The sequence below is a fragment of the Trichomonas vaginalis genome, chromosome V (assembly GCF_026262505.1).
Source record: "Trichomonas vaginalis G3 chromosome V, whole genome shotgun sequence".
Taxonomy (NCBI): Eukaryota; Parabasalia; order Trichomonadida; family Trichomonadidae; genus Trichomonas; species Trichomonas vaginalis.
In genome coordinates, this window is record NC_067207.1 from 5,489,341 (window position 1) to 5,510,805 (window position 21,465).

The 21,465-nt window shown below is 32.7% G+C and overlaps 9 protein-coding genes and 3 pseudogenes across 12 annotated transcripts, besides 8 other annotated features; 10 read left to right on the top strand and 2 right to left on the bottom strand.

The window, feature by feature from the left end:
* Window positions 1-283: 283 nt before the first annotated feature.
* TVAGG3_0283270 (uncharacterized protein) lies at window positions 284-618 on the bottom strand (the record flags this gene model as incomplete). The annotated part of the gene is made up of 1 exon (XM_001311838.2): window positions 284-618. A coding segment is annotated over one exon (335 nt), but the record flags the coding sequence as incomplete, so codon positions are not given.
* A 201-nt stretch (window positions 619-819) lies between these two features.
* Window positions 820-849: a terminal%2Cinverted (terminal inverted repeat of MuDR-3_TvMULE3 transposon ID:TVAGG3_0283280).
* Window positions 820-1,978: a mobile genetic element.
* Window positions 1,949-1,978: a terminal%2Cinverted (terminal inverted repeat of MuDR-3_TvMULE3 transposon ID:TVAGG3_0283280).
* Window positions 1,979-2,061: 83 nt separating this feature from the next.
* Window positions 2,062-3,956: a mobile genetic element.
* Window positions 2,571-2,831: a mobile genetic element.
* Window positions 3,162-3,235: a mobile genetic element.
* Window positions 3,957-4,306: 350 nt separating the features above from the next.
* Window positions 4,307-5,275, bottom strand: TVAGG3_0283320 (uncharacterized protein; the record flags this gene model as incomplete). Its single annotated transcript, XM_001301066.1, has 1 exon — window positions 4,727-5,275. One exon carries the CDS (start codon window positions 5,273-5,275, stop codon window positions 4,727-4,729), a length of 549 nt encoding a protein of 182 aa, XP_001301067.1.
* A 2,257-nt stretch (window positions 5,276-7,532) lies between these two features.
* Window positions 7,533-7,636: a terminal%2Cinverted (terminal inverted repeat of Maverick-3 transposon ID:TVAGG3_0283330).
* Window positions 7,533-21,465: part of a mobile genetic element that runs on past the window's edge.
* On the top strand, window positions 7,796-8,614 carry TVAGG3_0283340 (phage tail repeat-like family; the record flags this gene model as incomplete). Its single annotated transcript, XM_051228915.1, has 1 exon — window positions 7,796-8,614. One exon carries the CDS (start codon window positions 7,796-7,798, stop codon window positions 8,612-8,614), a length of 819 nt encoding a protein of 272 aa, XP_051098645.1.
* TVAGG3_0283350 lies at window positions 10,243-11,082 on the top strand (annotated as a pseudogene). The gene has a single exon. A coding segment is annotated over exon 1 (840 nt).
* Window positions 12,497-12,898, top strand: TVAGG3_0283360 (uncharacterized protein; the record flags this gene model as incomplete). Its single annotated transcript, XM_051228916.1, has 1 exon — window positions 12,497-12,898. One exon carries the CDS (start codon window positions 12,497-12,499, stop codon window positions 12,896-12,898), a length of 402 nt encoding a protein of 133 aa, XP_051098646.1.
* Window positions 13,089-13,671, top strand: TVAGG3_0283370 (annotated as a pseudogene). The gene has a single exon. A coding segment is annotated over exon 1 (583 nt).
* On the top strand, window positions 13,718-15,851 carry TVAGG3_0283380 (annotated as a pseudogene). Its single transcript has one exon. A coding segment is annotated over exon 1 (2,134 nt).
* On the top strand, window positions 16,197-16,847 carry TVAGG3_0283390 (uncharacterized protein; the record flags this gene model as incomplete). The annotated part of the gene is made up of 1 exon (XM_051228917.1): window positions 16,197-16,847. One exon carries the CDS (start codon window positions 16,197-16,199, stop codon window positions 16,845-16,847), a length of 651 nt encoding a protein of 216 aa, XP_051098647.1.
* On the top strand, window positions 17,092-17,754 carry TVAGG3_0283400 (uncharacterized protein; the record flags this gene model as incomplete). The annotated part of the gene is made up of 1 exon (XM_051228918.1): window positions 17,092-17,754. One exon carries the CDS (start codon window positions 17,092-17,094, stop codon window positions 17,752-17,754), a length of 663 nt encoding a protein of 220 aa, XP_051098648.1.
* On the top strand, window positions 18,038-18,423 carry TVAGG3_0283410 (organellar and viral DNA polymerase type B; the record flags this gene model as incomplete). The annotated part of the gene is made up of 1 exon (XM_051228919.1): window positions 18,038-18,423. A coding segment is annotated over one exon (386 nt), but the record flags the coding sequence as incomplete, so codon positions are not given.
* TVAGG3_0283420 (organellar and viral DNA polymerase type B) lies at window positions 19,816-20,226 on the top strand (the record flags this gene model as incomplete). Its single annotated transcript, XM_051228920.1, has 1 exon — window positions 19,816-20,226. The coding sequence occupies one exon, from the start codon at window positions 19,816-19,818 to the stop codon at window positions 20,224-20,226; it is 411 nt and encodes a 136-aa protein (XP_051098650.1).
* On the top strand, window positions 20,317-21,123 carry TVAGG3_0283430 (KilA, N-terminal/APSES-type HTH, DNA-binding family; the record flags this gene model as incomplete). The annotated part of the gene is made up of 1 exon (XM_051228921.1): window positions 20,317-21,123. The coding sequence occupies one exon, from the start codon at window positions 20,317-20,319 to the stop codon at window positions 21,121-21,123; it is 807 nt and encodes a 268-aa protein (XP_051098651.1).

A 21,465-nucleotide genomic window follows, 5' to 3' on the forward strand; every position in this document is an offset into this window, starting at 1 on the left:
ACCCGTTCGATTTCTTGTTCGAAATTGGAGACATGATAATAGAAGCCTTGTTGAAAGGCCAGATGTTGCATCGAGTGTAGAAATAGCGAAATCAGTGTATAAAACTAGAGGCTCCTCTTGAAAAAATCGTTGAATACGAAAATTTTCTTCTCTCGGGAGATTCGACATATTCTCCTCGAATATTGTACAGCATTCACACATCTCTCTGCACTCAAGAACATTCATAGGCTCTCTATTCATTGGAAAAGTTAAAATGTATTGATTATCGGAAATGTATATCAATTTAACAATAAATGCAAGTAAGTTTGCAACCTTTGAGATTACAAGTGGTGACTGACAGAATTCTGGATTAATTTCAAAGAGAGATTTATGTATTTCATACAATGCTAAATCTTTGTTATGCTGCCTTATAAAATCGGTAAGTAAGTCTAAAATTAGAGAACGCTGACTGTCAGGCATGTTTTGAGTCAATAGCATCTGTAATAACTCGTATGCATTACGCTGGTCTGTTAAAATCTGATTTTTTTGGGCCGTTGCTTGAATATATGTCTCTTGTGATGGATTCGTGAGCATTTCAACAATCTCTTTGATTGTTGCCACAGAAACTGTGGATTCCATATATTAGCACTTTGTGATAAAAAGTGACACATCTATCGCATTCAATTTTGTGAGCCAAGATTTGGCAAATGTTTTAGGCATTAGAAGATTATTGTTTAATTACATTTCTAGTGTGCATCATGATTTTCGAACTATTTCATTCAGATAATTTTTCACATTTTTTTTTGAACAGATTTTTTTTTCAGATGTAGATTTCTGATCGGCAAATCCAAATTTTAGCTAAAAGTGACAGGGAAAAAAACGTTTAGTATTAAAAAAAAAGACCGATGAGAGCTTCGTTCGAAATATAGAGGGAACTGAGAATGCGCAACCATTCTCAGGGAATATTGGATGCTATTCCCGTTCCCTCTGTATGGAAAATTGAGGTTTTCAAAGGGAGTTAAAATAATATCAAATTTATACTAATTTACTTCAAAATACAAAAGTATTTGACAGCTAAAATTAGTTGCTTTAGCAAGCCTATCAATACCCTTTTACGATTATTGTTACTTTTTCGAAATAAAAGTAAAAACAAATTTATACTAATTTACTTCAAAATACAAAAGTATTTGACAGCTAAAATTAGTTACTTTAGCAAGCCTATCAATACCCTTTTACGATTATTGTTACTTTTTCGAAATAAAAGTAAAAACAAATTTATACTAATTTACTTCAAAATACAAAAGTATTTGACAGCTAAAATTAGTTACTTTAGCAAGCCTATCAATACCCTTTTACGATTATTGTTACTTTTTCGAAATAAAAGTAAAAACAAATTTATACTAATTTACTTCAAAATACAAAAGTATTTGACAGCTAAAATTAGTTACTTTAGCAAGCCTATCAATACCCTTTTACGATTATTGTTACTTTTTCGAAATAAAAGTAAAAACAAATTTATACTAATTTACTTCAAAATACAAAAGTATTTGACAGCTAAAATTAGTTACTTTAGCAAGCCTATCAATACCCTTTTACGATTATTGCTACTTTTTCGAAATAAAATAAATTTATTATCAAAAACCTTTTTTTTCTTAGTAAAAATAAACGAAATTTTTTACCTTATGAACTTTTGATGGAAATATGCAAATTTAAAATAATAAAGAAAGCCGCGAGCGAAGCGATCGGCTTAGTTCGAAGATTTTGATTCAAATCTTTGCTGATCTGTAATTCGCGGAAGCCGCGAGCGAATCGAGCGGCTTAGGTCTAAGATTTTGATTCAAATCTTTGCTTATATTCCTTAAATTCTTTATGAAACTCGCAACAGTTCCATAAAAATTTTCAATTCTAAACTGTCGAAATTACCGATCGGTAATCACACCCTTCACGGGTGTGTCACTTTTTACAAGTGTGTCACTTTTAGCTAAAATTACCCCTACTCGACGATTGATACCGGCATTCAAATTTGAAAACGATGTATCTTCCTTTAAACTCATGCAAAATTGATTAATAATGTAATTGAAATAGGGCTGTACAAAATCGAGAAAAACATTGCCGTGCGGTAATATAGGGTCAAAAAAATCGCGCCTCGGCGGCTCCGCCGCCTCGGCACTATTAAGTGCGCATTATATTTAATATGTCCTTCTTTCTTTTTTTTTCTTTTTTCTTCTTCTTCTTTTCCTTTCCTTCTCCTTCTCTTTTTACAACAACGTCGAAGATCTTCGAATTTGATTGTTGGAAAAGCATCTATTTCAGATAAAGGATGCCTTTCTCACAGTCAACATACGAGGGTCCTGGCTGAAACGTTCTCAAAAAGCCTGAGATGGTAATTCTCTGATCACTCATAGCTGGGCAGGTAGTCATTGCTGACAATACCTGTCTTTATGCATGCACGCTTTCATGTATATGGGTTTACACTATCAATTCGCAAAGTTGTTCCGAATTCTTCCAAAATGGAAGGACCCGAAACAACTTTGCTTGTTAACGATACAGACGCATTACTTTGCATTGATACTGTGCTGAGTTGTGTAGAAAGTTTGATTAGAGTTGTTTTGTTCTGGTATCTCTCATCTTCTGATGAGAGAAATCAAAGCAAAACAACTCTAATGAATTTGTTTTCACTCATTTGTATGTAGGTTTTTAGTTCGATTGGAGCTGCTTCATAATGAGATCTCTCATCAATTGATGAGGGAGATCATAACAAAGCAGCTCTAATGTATATGCTCGTATTAACCGGGTTGTAATGCGTTGTAACGTCAGCTTGTAGTTCGTTTGGGGCCACTTCACATTGAGATGAGAAGAAATGATTAAAGGACTCTGAAAGGCTTTGGCCGTTGATGTTGTAATCGCATTACTTGGAACTAGCTGGATGCTAAGCTGTGTAGAATGTTCGATTAGAGCTGTTTTGATATGATTTTTCTCATCATAAGATTGGAGGAATCATAGCAAAACAACTCTAATGGGTTTACCATCATCTACTTGTATGTAGATGTTTGGGAAATTGTCTTGTTAATCGATTTTCGAGATGACTTTCAAATGCTATAATCAAATGACAAACAAGTCTAAGATTTCTCGACAATACATCAAATCATGATGTTTGTAAGTGCGATGAGATTAGAGTTTTTGAAGGAATGACAAGAGAAGTAGGGAAGCTCGGCATTCGCCGAGCAAATTAAAAATTAACGTATGGATTAAATTTTAAGAGGAATTCAATTTTAATTACGGGTTGTTCAAATATTGATTAATATAAATTTATTAATAAGAATAAACAATTTTTGTTTTTGAATTTATTCAATTTATAGCTTTACATATAGTTTCAAAATTGTACAACTATGATTATTTCAACAAAAAATATCTTACTTTTTCACTTCACTTTCACCCTCACTTTTTCCGTAATTCAAATTTCAACATTATGTATTTTAATTCCTTATAGTATTTTTAACATAATTAATCAAATAATAATTGGAAGTTCTGAACTCACTTTTTCCGTAATTCAAAATCAATAATATGAATAATATATCTATTTATTATATACTGATGCTATTTTCAACTAGAAGTGAGGTACGGTAATCTTACGGATTCCCGTAACTCAATTTTACGGAAAAAGTGCAGTAAACTACTCAATTTACGGGAAAAGTGTCGTAAACAATTGATGTGGCGGTAAAATCACGGTAATTCACGGAAAGCTATATGCGAAAATTTGAAATTATACAAAATCGAGCGAAGCACTTTTAAATAGGTTGTTCTCGTATTTAAAATACTATTCCCAGATTTATTGTCGTCAGAATATTTCCAAATTTTTGCCGATTTACAAAAAATGATTTACAAAGCATATTTTTTAATCTAAAAAATTCCTAAAAAAAGGAACCGGTGTGCGGAAACCTCGGTAAATTACCGCGGTTCCCGTTGGGACTGCCATAAATTGAAAACAATCGAGATGATTTTTAAGGGGTTTCTTGATATCATTTCATTTTGAGAATTATGATTTGATTGATAGCAGGTTATTGACTTTCACAACAACTTTCTTTCAACATAAGCGCGATGATGAAAGATAGAATGCATGGCTATACTCAAGAATCGATTGGCCAATATAATTTCATATGTATAATACGGTAAAACTATAGCATTATTGAGAAGTATGAACCTAATGTATATTATTTTTAAATCATATTTATTCACTATCTTGTTAAAATTGAAGATTTTTCATAATATTCAAAGCATTTAAAATATCATTTGGATTTATGGATGAGTATATATAATGATTCAGCATCTCTTATAATACACACAAATATTTCTCTTGCTGAGTTTTCCATTTGGTATCTCTCAGAAATTCTATTTAAAAAGCTCTGAAAAAACGGTGTAAAACATCGGTTACTTCAATAATTTAGCAAAAATACATACAAAGGAAAAATAATATAACAATAATTCAAAAATTCTAATCTCTTGTAATTTAACACGTTATCTTGATCTGATATCGACTGGATCTTATGCTAATAAACCTACATTTGAAGTAAAAGGTCTTCATAACAAATGTAAGTTTTTTTATTGGATTGGTTCGTAATAATGCTGATAATTCTATCCAAATCAACTTTGAATATAAATTTAGAACTTCCAAAAAAGCATGTGAAAACTTGAAAGAAGAATTAAAATCTTGGGACGCAAAGCAAGTAAAATAATGACCCTGAGACTATCACAGATCTGTGTTATCATCATCAGAACCATCAGAAGAGAACTCTGTCTTGAGTAATTCATCAACAACTTCCATTCCTGGGAGTCTTGAGTAATCAACCCTTTTACATAGCGGTTCTTTTTCTTGGGCTTGCTGAGTAAGCTGATTAACTTCATCTTCATCCATTGATTCTTCAGAATCATAATTAACGTTTTGAGCAACTGTATTAAACATTGGTTTTGTAAGAATTTCAGAAGGTGCATGCCGTGAATCGGAAAATTTTGTTGCTTGAAATTCAATATTTCTTCTAACATCGACATTAAACGGATATTTCGATTCGACATCTCTTTCATTAATAAACTTTCTTGTTTTCTTTGGCATGTTTCGCATTTTTCTTAGATTTGCATCTTGTTTTCTTTGAATAAGTTGATGGCGCGATGATAAATCTGGTCTAGTTGTTAAAATTGTTGCTGCTGAATTATCAACTTTATTAACGTGACTGATATATACATGATCACTCTCTATTTTAGCCAGTATTTGGGATGAAATAGGATCAAAACGTCTTTTCATCCGCCCAAAATTTTATATTTTGTAAACAAGATTTTGTCAAAAATCTATCATTTTGACAGAAAATCAAATCAATCTATAAATCAATCAAAATAACAGTATTATTGGATGAGATGCCTATGGTACTGATGCGTCCTAAAGTTTGGCAAGAAAAATAGGTAAATTCTCAATTTCATTCACTAAAGAATTTTCTTCATAAAATATTCACACACTTATTAAATTGAATCATTTTGTAGGCAATGTTATCAAGATACCAATGATGCTTCGGCAAAATAAGATACCAAAATCTTTTTACTCTAATATCAAGATAATGAACAATGCATATTTCTAAATAAGGCCTTATATAGTCAAATGTATATAAGAACATTGATTCAATAAGTAAATTATTCAAAACTGATGTAATATTTCATGAATTCCTTTCATGATCGGATTATATTTATCTCCCATTATTGCCATCCTTGTCCAGAAGTACTATAAATCTTGAATTCGAAATTGATTTTTTTCAAAAGGCCTTTTTTCCGAAAAAAGTGCAAAAAAGTGGCACATTACACCAAGATAGTTTAAAAAATGGTCTTTGAGGATATCTATTTGTATCAGTGATCAGAACTAGTTTGTGATGTGGTGATATTTAAGTTTGGTGATGATATAGATTTGATATAAAATTATATTATATCAATGTATGATAAATACTATTTACAATAATAAATATTACTAAACTTGTCTAATAGCCAATGAATCTATACGCAATTTGCTTAAAATATAGTTTAATTTATAATAATGCACATAAAACTTATTATGATAGTATTTATTAAGCATATTAGCTTTACATATAATACTTTGAAGAAGCACAATTATGATTTCTATTGAATAAAAGAAAAAAGAATAGATAAATTATAATGAGAAAATTTTTTATTCGTAATATACAAAAGGAAGTATTCTGTATTCATTACCTGAAAATTGGTGATAAATTATGGTGCAATAATTCCGAATTTGGCTAAATATGAAATTCAAATTACTTAAAATTGATTTTTTTTTCAGTAAAGGATAAGTAAGATAGTAAACTAGTTGAATAAATATGTAAGGCTAAAAGAAAATAAAGGAATTCGAATGTTTTTTTTTAATAAAATATACGTACAAAATCTCCTCATTAAAGATAAGTTATCTCTAAAAATGGAAAGTGTTTCTCGTTATTATGTATATTTTAATAAAAATTCGACTTTTTTTAGTAATTTGAAGAATATTTAATAGTAAGGCTGCATGAGTGAGCTATAATATCTTCCACTCTATTGTTTTATATAAATGTAGATTTTCGCAGAAAAATAATGTTAATTTATAATATTTTGTATTAAAATCGAGAATCGTAAATTCTGATGTATTAATGATCGATTGCTTTATGATGATTTGTTGTGGAAATCATCATTTAGTAACTAAAATTTAATTTCCTTTGTATCAATGAATTCGTTAATTGAATTATTGTAAATTCATTGAAATAAAATGAATTTATTATGTGTCTTTTATTAAATCATTAAATATCCATATCATTAATTGTGATAAATCCCTAACTTGAATGCGGATATTGACGTATTTTCAGAAAACTATACTAAACTTGATAAAATGACTTTATTTTAGCATATAAAGAGAATTGTGATACAAAGAGCGGTGTATTAACTTGTTTGGAATTCCAAATTTTTTTTGAAAATTAAAAAATAAATTTAAAATTTGTTAAAATTATAGACAAAAATAAAAATTTGAGCTTTATTTGGAAATTTTGGAACTAGTAATTGACATTATTTTTTTATTTTGATATATTTTACAGTAAAAAGTTTGAATTTTTGAAAAGATTTCTAGATTATTTTATCTCAAAAAGGGTTTTATCAGGTGATATCACAAATTCTGCTATTATTTCAACTAACATTAATAAAGTAGTGAAAATCTACCAAAAACAAAAGAATTTAACTTAAATTTTGCTTCTTACAGCTGATATCGGACTTAATTTAACTCTTATCATTGATAAAACTATAAAATATACTGATGGGCTTTAAAGTCTATATGAGTTGTGTTGTTACATTTCAACAATTCTTACCACTAAGATATTCATTCATTTTTAGTGTATGCATTTAATTTATGATAAGTATTATCATAATTTAAATATGTGTTCTAAGCTTATTGATAATATTGAGGCCAAACTTATTTGAGATTTATGTAATTTTCTTTAATTCCAAGCTAAAATTTCATTTTATTCACAAAAGTATTAAAACAAAAAAAAAAAAAAAAAAAAAAAAAAAAAAAAGGTAGTGGGGCTTCCAGGCACTTCGTGCCTTCTAGCCCTGATGTTGATGTTTAGTATAAATGAAGTTTATATTCGGAGGACTCTTCTTCTTCCTCCATTGCTTCTGGGAAGAAGCCTTCTTCTGGGTCGAAAACATTATATAATGTTTCACTTTTCACAAATTATATATGTTTTCATGTTTTGTCACTTTTCTGTCACTTTTCAGGGAAAAACATTTTTATTATTATATATAAATGAATTTTACAAAACCACCGTTACCGTTCTTTGGAAATAAGAGTAAATGTAAAGATATTATATTGAGAGAACTTAAGAAACTACCGAATGGTCTAACATTTGTAGATTTGTTCGGTGGAAGTTTCTATATATCCCATTTGTGCCATACAATATTCCCAGACTCAAAGATTATATGCAATGACTTCGACAACTATATGGACCGTCTCAAACATATACCAGACACAAACAAAATATTGAAAGAGTTAAAAGAAAAGATACCTATAGGTAAGATGGAACGTATACCATTAGATAAGAAAAATACTGTCAGAGAGGTTTTGAAAAAAGCAGAGTATATTGACTGGGATAGTATATCTTCTAGACTATTATATAGTGGTGCTATAAGAGTTCATGACATTGAAACACTTATGTCAAAAGTTTTATATCTTAACTATACAAATGTTTTCAAAGAGGACATAGAAAAATATATTGAGGGTATAGAGTTTGTAAGATGTCATTGGACAGAGTTGTATGAAAAATATAAAGACAAGGAAAATGTTTTCTTTATAGTGGACCCGCCGTTCTATAACACATGGGATTTTCAATACCAAGTAGACTGGACTTTGAGAGACTCTTTAGAAACTTTAGACGTTTTACATAACCATCCATGCTTTTACTTTACATCCGATAAAAGTGGTTTGGAAACCGTTATGAGATGGTTAGAGGACATACATGACTATGAGTTTATATATGACAAGATAGAATATGAGAGAGGTCCTATAAACTGGAGAAAGTGTCATAACAAAGAAATTTTATTAGTAAGTAAATGTGGTTTGAAATAGGACTACTTGTTTTAGGTTTTTTCCATTGTGTCATTTACTTATTTGACGTGGCAGAAAGATATAGAGAATATGAAGATGAACCAATGCCTGCAAATGTCCAGTATATGTACTCGTAAGAGATATTTTTATCTAATATTAAATGGACGCACAGAACTTAGCGAATGCACAGCAACCTGGACACCAAACCCAGAGAATATTCCAAATGAAGTTAGAATACAAACTGCAATGGCAAACTATGGTCAAGTGCAACAGATGTACAAATGCAAACTGCCATGTCAAATGACGCTGCGTTAGGTTTGCCACCATGGTATGCAAATATGAGATGGAAAGAGTTTTTATACAAACCCTGAAGTGGGATATAAACAACTCTATGCAGATGACGCGAACACAGGAGTTGACCCAGAGTATGTTTTTCTACCAGAGGAGAAATGAATGTATGAGCTCCAGTTAAAGAATGCTATGGAACTCAGAAGGAAACGTAAGAGACTAGGCGGACATTAGATTTTTACATATAGTAAAATGGGTTTCTTTGGAAGAATAGGAAACTTCTTTCGAAATGTTGGAAGAGGTATATGGAATGGAATAAAATCTGTCGGAAGAGGAATTTGGAACGGAGTCAAAAATATTGGTAAAAGAGTAGGTCAGTTCGTTGGTATTATACTAAAGACCCTGAACCAGAAGAACAAGCTCCTGTTATACAACAGCCTGAACCTGCACCACAGTCAAGTTGGCAACCAAATCCAACACCTCAACCGTATTAAAATTATATTTTTACCGTTCGATAGTAGTTGTATATGAAACTAAGTTCTAAGTAAAACGCGTGGTATAATGGAATTATTCTCTTTCTTCCATCTGTAGTAAACCATACTTGAAAGTCTGAAATACTTCCACTCGTGGTTCATATAGCTTTGTAGGTTTTTCGTAAAAGTCATTTGCCAAGCATAAAAAAGAGTTTTGTGCACCAGAAAATGAAGCATGAACTATAATAGCATCTGAGTCGAAAACATCTTTAAATAAATATGGTTCATCTCTTGCATATCGACTGTAAATATTTGCTAAAGGAAGTTCGACTTTCTGATTTAACATTCTTTGCAAATAATACCATGACATTGATTGTGAATTCTGTATATATTTGTTCGTCTTTCTTTGGATTGTCTTCGTAGATTTGAAATGACACTTGTGAATTTTGTTTGTCATATACAATTCTCACATAAAGTGTGCTCTCGGTATTTGCATATTCATCAGCATATTTTGCATAACATGAATTTATTTTATCTTCTATATTTTTTAACGCAGTCTGTAGAGAAGATGAAAGGTCAACTTGTATTAGCTCAATTTCTTCCACATTTTTCGTTTCCCTTCAGATATATATCTATATGAAACCTTACAATAAATGGAAAACTTTTATCTTCTACAGACACAAACTTTACTCTTCGAAAGCCAATAGCTTTTGTGACAGATGGGTCTCTTAACCATCTTAACGGGTAGTCAAAACGATAGCCTTCATGCTTTACGGTCTCTGTCTCAAACTTTTGACCGACATTAGTAAAAAGTTCATCTAATGGTTTAGTTGTAGCAACTCTTGAATTTTCTTTTTCTATTGGAAGCATATTTTATCTAGAATAAAAATGTCAAATGAAACAGCGTCTATGAGAGAAATACAACACAACCGACAACTCATTATGCAAGCTCTAAATAAGAACACAACAAACTTTTCAAACTATTCTAAGATATCTGAGTCATTGAAAGAAGGAAACTTAAAACTGACAATGAACCCAATGACAGATGAGTTTCTATTTCAAGACAATAGGAACCATACTGTCTGTATAAATCCAACAAAAGGAACTTTAAACGAGAAACCTATAGATGAACTTCTTTTGAAAGCAGATATTGACAACAAAGCTGACAAAGAGTATGTCATTGAAAAAGTTCAAGAAGAACATGACAGAGCAGATGCAACATATGCAACAAAAGAGGATGTTGAAAAGAAAGCTGACAAAACATATGTTAACGATGAGTTAGCATGCGTGGCTAGTGCGTTAGTGAAGAAGGCAGATAAGGAATATGTGGATGAAAAAGACAATGAAATTAAAGAAAGGGTTGAATGGTATAATGAACGGACATCGAAGATTTTAAAAACGAAAGCTGATACAGGATGGGTTTCAGGGTGTTTAGACCTTAAAGCCGACAAAGAAACTGTAGATATGTTGGCACAAACGGTTTCAAGTCATACAGAGGTTTAATGGAAGATGGACAACAGTTGAAAGAGCTTGAGAAAGGTGTTACAGAGTTAAGGAATACAAAAGAGACTCGACATGGATAAAAGGATATGTAGATGCAACAAAAGAACGTATTTTCGCATGGACAGAAGGAACATACCCACAAAAATATCATAGACATAGCATCTCTGACGTAAATGAACTTGAAGAAAAGTTATATAAAAAAGCAGACAAAACAGAGCTTCAAACATTAAAGACAGAAATACTTCAAACATTATATCCTATAGGCTCTATTTATACGTCAATGAACTCTACCAGACCAGAAGTAGTACTTGGTTTGGAACTTGGACTCAAATAGTCGACAGGTTTTTGTATTGTGCAAACTCTTCAAAGGAAACAGGTGGAAGTAAAACGATTTCAGGTGAAAATTTACCTGCACACAGTCACTACATAGATTTAAGTACATCTCAAGCAGGTTGGCATAAGCATAGATATTGGGATTGGTCAGGAATGACAAAAGGTAAAGGATATGATGTTAAAGACGACGTTAAGTTTGCTATAAATTGTTACTGGAGTGACACTCAGGGAGAAGGAAACCATACACATTTCGTTTCAGGGTATACGCAAACAACGGGACAGAGTAAAGACTACATGCACTTACATGACAGTTTACGCATGGTATAGAATTGCTTAGTCGTCATTTTCAACTTCTTTAGCATATTCGTCAGGAGTTGTCTTATATTTGTTAGGAACTGTCTTTGAAAGTATACCACTTGAACCTTAACAAGTTTGAAACGAGGTCTGACAATAGTAGTTTTATCTTCTGCTTGCAGTCTGTACATTTTGCCATGTTTGCCTAAAACTTCATAATATTCTCTTGTATACTTTCTTCTATTTTTACGAACACGAATGTGAGTACCTGTCGAGTTCCCATTGTTGTCATAGTCAATAGTATTTTCATATGGGTCGCGTTTAGGTATTTCTATTTTTACTTTGTCACCTTTCTTAAGTTTGAAGCCTGGCATTCTTTCTTGTTTGTCTCTTTTGACTAAACTATTAAATATATAGTCTTTCTCTAAGTCAGGGTTGTTTTTCATTTCTTCGGGGGAGTGGTTTCCCAAACCTTTTTGTTTACGGTTATTGTAAATATTTTAAAACTTGTCTCATCTTTGCCATGGAGAAGTGTCTATATTTGTCGTCATATGAATTTCATCTACCTCACCACCTTGTGGTTGGTTTAAGTCTCTTAAGATTTTTATACAACTGTCAATGACACCAAGAGCAGAATGGTTTTGGTCGACAATGAAATATTGGTTTACATTTTTTGAACGCAGATAGTTTTTAATATCGTCTGATTTGAAAGAACTTTCACAGTCAGATGTCAGTTTTGTTGGATGGTATTTGTCAACGATATTGTCAAAGCAGTTTTTACATCTAAAATATTTTGGACTGTAATGGTATGGCTTCACAGTATCTTGTGTTTTGACAACAAATATTAGCCAGTATGGTGGTCCATCTTCTCTATACCTCGGAATGTTTTCCAAGATATCCATAAACCAAGCATTTGGTGTTGAACTAAAGATTTTTATCATGAGTGCTTTCTTTGTCGCTTTAGAAACATAGGGGTCCTTGTTTGGATTCGTCATTTTTTACCCTATAAGAAATGGGTTTATTTGGCGCATTAGCAGGAGTTGCATCCAGATTTTTACCCGCAGTGGGAACAATAGCCAGAGGTGTATTTGGAGTTGGAAGGAAGATTTTGAGTACATTAGGTATACTTAAAGAGAAAGCACAACCTATTATACAAACTGTACAGAAAGGTTGGGATGTAGCACGAGATGCAGCAAATCTTATTCCAAATCCTGAAACAAGAGGAAAAGTTCAAGGATGGATGGACAATGTAGGAAGAGAAGCAGGAAACTATTATAACAAAGCAAATGACTACTATAACCAAGCAGGACACTATATGGACCAAGGTGAAAGATTCTTTAACAGAGGATATAACCATGCACAACAATGGGTAAACAATAACCAACCGCAACCACCTCAAACGTGGGGAATGTAAAGTTTTTTACTGAGATGAAATGAACAATACAGCATTGAGACAAATGGGTTTCAAGATGGATTTGTCGACTTCCAGCAGTTACACACGTGTTTGTCAATTCTTCCTATACCTCAGGAAGTTTTAGACCGACTTAAAAAACAACAACAACCAGTTGAAAACAAACCAAACTAAAATTTTTTACTGAGATGAAATGACCGAAGAAGTTGAAACGGTAGATTTGACACCACAAACAAAAAGTTCAGAACCATTGTCAAAACCTGTCAAAGAACTTACAGATGAAGAGAAAAATTCAATAATAGAAAGTGCCAGGTCTGGAAATACAAACCTAACTATAAAGTCACTTTTCATAGAAATGGAACGGCTAGTATCTCAAAAAAGAAACAGACTCTCACAAATAAAATATTGAAGTCTGAAGGAACTAAAGAGACAGCAGATGGAAAGTTTACTTCACTGACCAACAGTTCATTATAGAACATCTCATTGACTTAGAGTCGAAATATTCTAAACTTTACAACAAACACAAAAAGTTGAAAGGAAAACAAAAACAAATGGCATATGATATTTATGAAGATGTTGACGACACAACCATACCTGCAAGTGAGGTAAAGTCAGAGGAACCGAAAAGTGACGAAAAACCGATAGAAGAAGAAAAACCAAAAACTGAAGATAAACCAAAACCAAAGTTTAGTTTCCAAACTAAACCAACTCAACCTTCATTAGCTGGTATGGGTTGGCGTCAAAGACTTATGGTAGCTGGTGGTTATGTAAAGTAAAGAAAAAAAATATTTTTTTATTTTTATAAAAATGCCCCCATATAGAATGGACAGAAGGTCTGCTAGAATAAAAGCAGAGTTAGAAAGATATGGTTGGAAAGTTTCGAAGAAGTTTAAATATAGGAAGGGAAAGCCAATAAAAGTCTATGACAAACTGTCTGGTCTTCGCTACGAGATGGACTTAGAAACCGCGCGCGCCAATTATCCAAACAGACTCGAGAGGTTAGAAGAAGAACGTCTTATGGACATGCCTTTCGATGTTTCTGAGCCTCAAGTTGAAGGACACGACGGCTTTGCCAGATTCTACTGGAAACATGACGAACAATTGCATCCTTTGAGAAGGAAAAAAGGGAAGGGTGAAGACAAACATGCTCCCATGGAAAGAACAAGATATGCATATGAGAAGTATCGTGAAGTTAGAAGTCAAATTACATCTGGTCGAACCTTTACAGTAAACTTTGACGAAGGAAAGAACAAAGAAGGCTTCATGGGTGTACTTGCTGCAATTCAAGACGGAAATAAGAAAGGATACAATCTCAGACTAACCGTAACAGATTTAGATGGTCATATTTACTATGCACATGGCAATGTCACAACAGCCGCACAACTTCTTGACGCTTTCAAGACTACAAAGAGAGAACAAATGGTTGACTCCGACTCAGACATTTTGAATGCAATTGAAGGAATTGCAAGTGTCAAGTTCGAATGGTACCAACCTAACCCTCAAGCAGTCAGACAACATGCTGGATACTTCCCCTTCAGAAATAAGTCTGACATTGACTTGACAAGGTATGGAATTTACAATTCAATCGAAACAATTGTCAATGAACCTTGTAATTCTTACATGTCTCAGGAACTCTGGTCTTGTTTCAGAAGAGAAGATGAAGTATCTTGAGTCATGTGTGAAGACAAGGTACATTCTTAGAGGTCAATTGGCAAAAGTTGCACCGTTGGCAAATGTGAATATCCGAGTCAATACCGACTGAGAAAGGTTCTTCACATGACGACTATGTTGTTGACAAAGACTTACCATGGTTGAAGATTGTAATTGTCCACAACCACTTCATGTTGAACGAAAGTCTTACAACCATTGTTCGGAAAAGGCAAGTGCAACATTGTCAGAGCTGTAAACATTCTTTTCGAGAAAGGTTTGTTGGAACCGATTCCAGATGACAAGCTGACAGAAACTTTTGTACCAAAAGACGAAACAAACTTTTCACTGTTAGCAAGACCAAAAGTTGTTCCAGACAAAGTTATAGTACAAAGAAGTACAACAGTTCCACAAGGAGTTGGATTGTTCGGATACCAACCTGAACCAGAAGAACTTCCAATGAGGTTGCAAGAACTTCAAGATGCTATAAACAACTTCCATTGAGACATCCAATTGACGTCAAATTGTATTGGAGAGCATCTGAGTTAGGTCAGAAGGTTTTATATGAAACAGGTTGCTTCGACGATGTTTATGAGATAACAGGAGAAGTTTCTCAGAAGATAAGAGACTCACTTGAATTTCCACAAACTGGACCAATTGGTTGCGACAAGTTCGACTCAAACGAAAAGATATACTATGTCGACCTTAACGCTGCATACATGAGGTTTGTCCAATATATTCCGACTGGAATTCAAACGAAGATGGTGAGTTCCTGGGAAGGAACTATACAGTTGGAAAAGTCATACAACAACTGTATGATATTAGGAAAGCTTCAAACCCCAAACTTGCAATGACACTCAAATTGCTTATGAATTCGACATGGGGAATATTCCATTAAGAAACCTCAGAGATGAAGAATAAACATTATGAGAAGGTCGACAACTTTGTTGAAAGGTTTTCTCCTTTTGTTTTGAAGTACGAATTCACTCAAGGTCAAAGTGGCTTAGTAACCACATTAAAACCTATTGTCGAACATTGGTCCTACCCTCAGTTCGCAAAGGCAGTCCTTGACAACTACAACAAATTCTTCTCCGAAGTCAAATCCAAAGTTGTGGTTTACTATGAGAACATTGACGCACTCATGACGAACGAAGAAGGGTACAACAAACTCATTGAAATGGGCATGGTCGGTGAGAAAATGGGCTGTTTTAAGCTAGATAAGGTATTTTCTGAAGTTCATGTAATATCGAAAAGGAAGTACTGGGGTGTTAAAGAAGATGGTGAAATAGTTAAACATTGCATGAAGTAAAAATTTTATTTGAAATGTACGCTGAGTTTGTTAGTGAACCTCAAGTTGAAGGAAACTTGTTTGTTAGATGAAGAGTATGAAATGGCATACCATTTTAAAACATTTTTTAAAACAGTATATTTTTACATATATTAAATGTTTCAGGTTGAAAAACAAAGAACAAAAGTAGCAGATACAAAACCGTTAGACTATATCTTTACAAACGCCGGTAGGACTATATCAGATGAAGAAATTTCATCCCGTACTTACAGGTTTGACTTTCCAATTCGTTGGCTTCAAAGTCCTTCAGATGCAAAGGCAATAGGATTTAGAAGAGTTTTGTTTTCAAAAAGAACTAACGCTTTTATGTTCGCAGTATATTTTCATGGGCAGTATAAAGCTTCTGATGGTCTAATAGACAAATTTGACGAAATGAGAATCTTTACAATTCGTTCAGACGAAAACCTTGAGAAGACTCTAAATGACTTTCAAACTCAAATGAACAAATATTATTGGGAATTTCAAGAAAAATACGACTCTTTACTAAATGGAACATACTATCTGAAACTAGAATATGACAAGATGAACTCCACAGTTTCATTTCAAAGGATTGAAAATAACCCTCCAAGAGATACACAGTTTTTATTTTGGGAAGTAGACAAACGTTCTTGGGCACAATTTCTTCGGTTACTAAACCAGAACGAACCATTACCACCTGACGGTCCGTTTAAATTTATACGCCCACCAACAGATTTGACAGTTTATAGAAACGTGTTTGACCCTCAAAATGTTATGTGTCATGCAAGTTTCAGTTCAAGCAACAACAGTTTTCTTTGTATCGGTAAGGACTTTTATGACTTTGCTTCTAAATTCTACGAACCACCTAGTAACAGTTTCTCTGACTTTCAAGTTTGGTTCACAACAAATGGTGTGCAGCATATAATACCATTGTACTATGACTTTTATCTCGAATTGTCTTTCATATATAACTACGGAAAAGTGCTGAAAAAGTATTGAAAAATAATGTTTATGTTAGCATGTTAGATCTAACACGTTTTCTAACCACTTTTCTAACATGGTCTAAAACTCTTGAATTTTCATGAATTTTACACCAAAAATAATGTTTATGTTAGAATGTTAGATCTAACACCTTTTCTAACACGTTTTCTAACATGGTCTAAAACTCTTGAAAATCATGAAATTTCCGAAATAAAAAAATAAAGTTAGTTTTATTTTATTTATTTTTATTGTAAGAACAGAAATGTCAGTCGAAGCAAAAACGTTCACGAACAAATCTAATGGCGAAACATTCACAAAAGGCACTTACAACGGTATTGAAGTCTTACGTAGAGACAAGGATGGTTATATAAATGCAACAAAGATGTGTCAGCAGTTTAGGAAAGACTTTAGAAGGTTGTTGGAAAATAAGTCCTGGGAAGAGTATTTTAAGGCATTTTGTGAAGAATATACCAACCCGCGGAAAACGGCGGGTTGCTTTTTATACAAAATTCATGCAGGAATTCCGGATGAAATCAAACAGGTTAGAGGAATGTATGTAGACCCAAGACTCGTAAACTATATTGCAATGTGGGCTTCTCCAAAATATTGTATAGCAGTTGGAAAAATTATGGACTCCATAGACAAGAAAGTTCATGAGAAGTTAGATGAAGAAGAACTTGAAGATACAGTAGAGAATGCAAAACCTTTGTTTGAAGAAGAAGTTAGAAAAATGCATGAAAAACAAATAGAACATGAACGTGAGATATGTTCTGGTTATAGAGATTCTCCATACGAACTAGACCAATGGGAACAAGAAGATTTAAAGAGAGAATTTAGAGAATATGAACTCGCTAAGATAACATTAGAAGCTGCAGAAAAGAAGTTAAAAGTTTGGGGTCGTTTTGTACAAAAATATTGTGAGTAACTGAACCATTTTTTTTTCGACAAAAATATATTTTAGGGTAGATGGTTAGATCTAACATGTTTTCTAACACGTTTTCTAACATGGTCTAAAACTCTTGAATTTTGTTGCTGAATTCAATAAAAATATATTTTATGTTAGAATGTTAGATCTAACATGTTTTCTAACACGTTTTCTAACATCGTAGAAAACTCTCGAAATTCATGAGTTTTGACACTTTCATAAAAAACATAAAAAATAAAGTTAGTTTTTTTAAAAAAATATTTTTTATTTTTATTGTAAGAACATGTTAGCAACAACAGCACCAAACTCGTTAGTCATGAACCCAACTTCAATGTTAGTAGAGATGAAAAGCTTCATTCCTTCTTCATATACTTTCGAAACAACAATCCAGAAGATAAAGCAAGAACTTCTCCAAGGAGATTTAGACTGTAGTGCGAAAGATGAAACAAATGAACAGTATCTTTATGAAATGCAGGATATTATTGACCATCTACCTAAACTTCCTGAAATACAACAACAAAAGCTTACTATTCCTGAATTCGATGAAATAGAAGTCAAAGCAACTGACTCGGTAGAAATAAAGAAGTTCATACGAAAGGTAAACTATGAGTTTCTTGGATTTCATTGCAACCACAAAGTCATGGACAAAGACTGCGATATGGTATATAAAAATGTTTCTGACATATATAAATCTGAAGAATTTAAGACCTACGACAACTTTGTTTCGTTGGTTGCAAAATGTGTATGGCAGATAAGAGATAAAGATAGAAGAGGTAAAGTATGGAACGAACAAATAAAACCAGCAACTTTTGAGTTAAAGAAAACCATTGACGCCTTAGTTGTACTTGCAGGTCAAATTTCAATGTACAATGCTAAAATGAACCCACAATGTTCTAAATGTAAAGCAGCAATGAGGAAATATAACTACTCCGTCAAAGAGATAGAACGTATGCGAAACGACTATGCAGATTTAAAGAAAGAAGCAGAGAAACCAGCAGAAGATAAAATGGACATGTTGACATTTCTGAACAAAAACTATCCAACAGCTGACGATTTCCTTCTATCTGACGTCAAGAAGAAATATAAAGAAACCTTCGGCATAGTTAAAACATTCGATGTACTGACAGAAGAAATAGAAGCTACGAAATTGTTTAGAGTCATGAACCATCGCAACATATACCATGTAAAACGCTTGTAAATAGTTATGTTAGAAAACATGTTAGAAAACATGTTAGATCTAACATTCTAACATAAACATTATTTTTACTGAATTCCGTATGAAATTTCATGAGTTTTGTGTGTTTTAGACCATGTTAGAAAACGTGTTAGAAAACATGTTAGATCTAACATTCTAACATAAACATTATTTTTACTGAATTCCGTATGAAATTTCATGAGTTTTGTGTGTTTTAGACCATGTTAGAAAACGTGTTAGAAAACATGTTAGATCTAACATTCTAACATAAACATTATTTTTACTGAATTCCGTATGAAATTTCATGAGTTTTGTGTGTTTTAGACCATGTTAGAAAACGTGTTAGAAAACATGTTAGATCTAACATTCTAACATAAACATTATTTTTACTGAATTCCGTATGAAATTTCATTATATAACTGTTATTTTTTTACGAAGAGAACTTTTGCACTTCGTCAAAAAAATCCCTGAAATCATATCTTTTATACAAGATAGAAAATCTTACTCGCCAAAACTCTATGAAAAACAGTGAAGAACAGCGAGACCGTTTTTTTTTTCTGGGTCGCCAAAAAACTCTATGAAATTTCATGAATTTCCTTAAGATAGAAAAAATAAAGTTAGTTTTTTATAAAATATTTTTTTTATTTTGTATGTAAGAACAGGAAATGACAAACACTGAGTTTGAAACAGTTAAAAAGATAGACAATAACACTAAATTGGTTAGAATAGGTGATTTAAACGTAAGATACTCAAAGAAATACAACAAATATTCTTTGTCAGACATTATATCTCCATCTGGAAAGAAAACAAACGACTGGGTTAGAAATGCTTCAACTCAGAAAATTTTGACAAGAAATCCTGAGCTTATGATATCGGTAAGATTCTATGGAACTACAGCATATCTTATAGACAAAAGTCTTATACCAATAGTTTTGTTATGGTTAGACCCAGTTGTTGGATATAACTTCATAACATATGGTTCGTTCGACTCAGAACGTTGCAGTGAAGGCTTACTTTACATCGTTCAGAAACCGAAGGACTTCAATACAAAGAGATATAAGATAGGAAGAACATATAATATAACTAAAAGATATGACAGTATAGTCAATAGAGTTAAGGTTGTGTTCGTTAACGATATGAGAGCTGCTGAAACAGAACTACTTGAAAAGTTTGAGAAAATGTATGGTGCTCCCATAAAAGGTAAAGAAACGTTTGAAGTAGATGAGATAGCTAAAGCTATAAAATTATTTGACGAAGTTGCTGAAAAATACATGTAAAGCGTTTATTTTTGGTCTTTTGTGAAAGTCAGAAAAAATAAAGTTAGTTTTTTATAAAATATTTTTTTTATTTTGTATGTAAGGACAGATATGTCAACAACAGAGAACACAACAACAGTTATAGTCCATGAAGCCATAAATGAAGAATACGAGTACATACAGTATAACAAACAACTCCGTCTCATTCGTTCGGTCAAAGATGACATGTACCAAATGCAAAGTATTTTGAATGCTCTTCGTTCTACAAAGCAAGCACGTCATTGGTTTGAAAACCAACAGACAAAAGAACTTTTAGAAGAATTTCCTCATATGTTTGCGACCGGTAGAAAACCGCGGGTCGAGATTCCGTACGAAAATCGTCAAAATTTGCCAAATGGTTTGAGAGGTTGGTATGTACATAGACTTCTTGTAAATGCTGTTGCAATGTGGGCTTCACCTCGTTACGCTTGTTATATTTTCATGATGTTAGATGAACTTCATAGACAAGAACGTGAAGAGCTAGAGAACAAGCTTGAAGCAAAAGACAAAAACATACAGAAAAGAATACCACGTTCGGTACCAAAAGGTAAGGAAAAGAACTATAAGTATATGATTTACACTGAAGAGATGGAAAATGAAGAAGACAGAGATATGGTTATGTTGCATTTAGTCAGAAGAAACAACAAAAGCTTTTACGACCTTGCTAAGATTTACAAATCTGACAGAAATTGGTTCTATCGCGAAAACTTACCGATTTCAATGACACCAAATGAAGATGTTAAACAGATAGTTCAAGATACGTTACCTCAAACACACTATGATATTAAAGGTTGTACAATACTTACCTTCAAAGAAGATTTGCCGCTACTGAAGGAAAAGATAACAGAGTATTTTGACAACTTCAAAGAAGAAGAGTAAATGAACCATTTATTTTTCAAGCTTGACTTCAGATGGCTCAGGTAGCTGTATAAGGTAAATTGCCTTGTCAAATCCTTCTGGCATTCCGAGTCCTTCCTTCCGACAGGAAAAAAATTTCCTTCTGGCATTCCAAGTTCTTCCTTCCGACAGGAAAAAATTTTCCTTCCAACAGGAAAAATTTTTCCAGTTGTCCGTCCGTAAACCATTCAAATTTTCGAAAATTGAGAACTTTTTGGTCGAACTTCAGGAAAAATTTTTCTTTCCGACAGGAAAAATTTTTCTTTCCGACAGGAAAAGTCCTTCCTTCCGACAGGAAAAGTCCTTCCAACAGGAAAAGTCCTT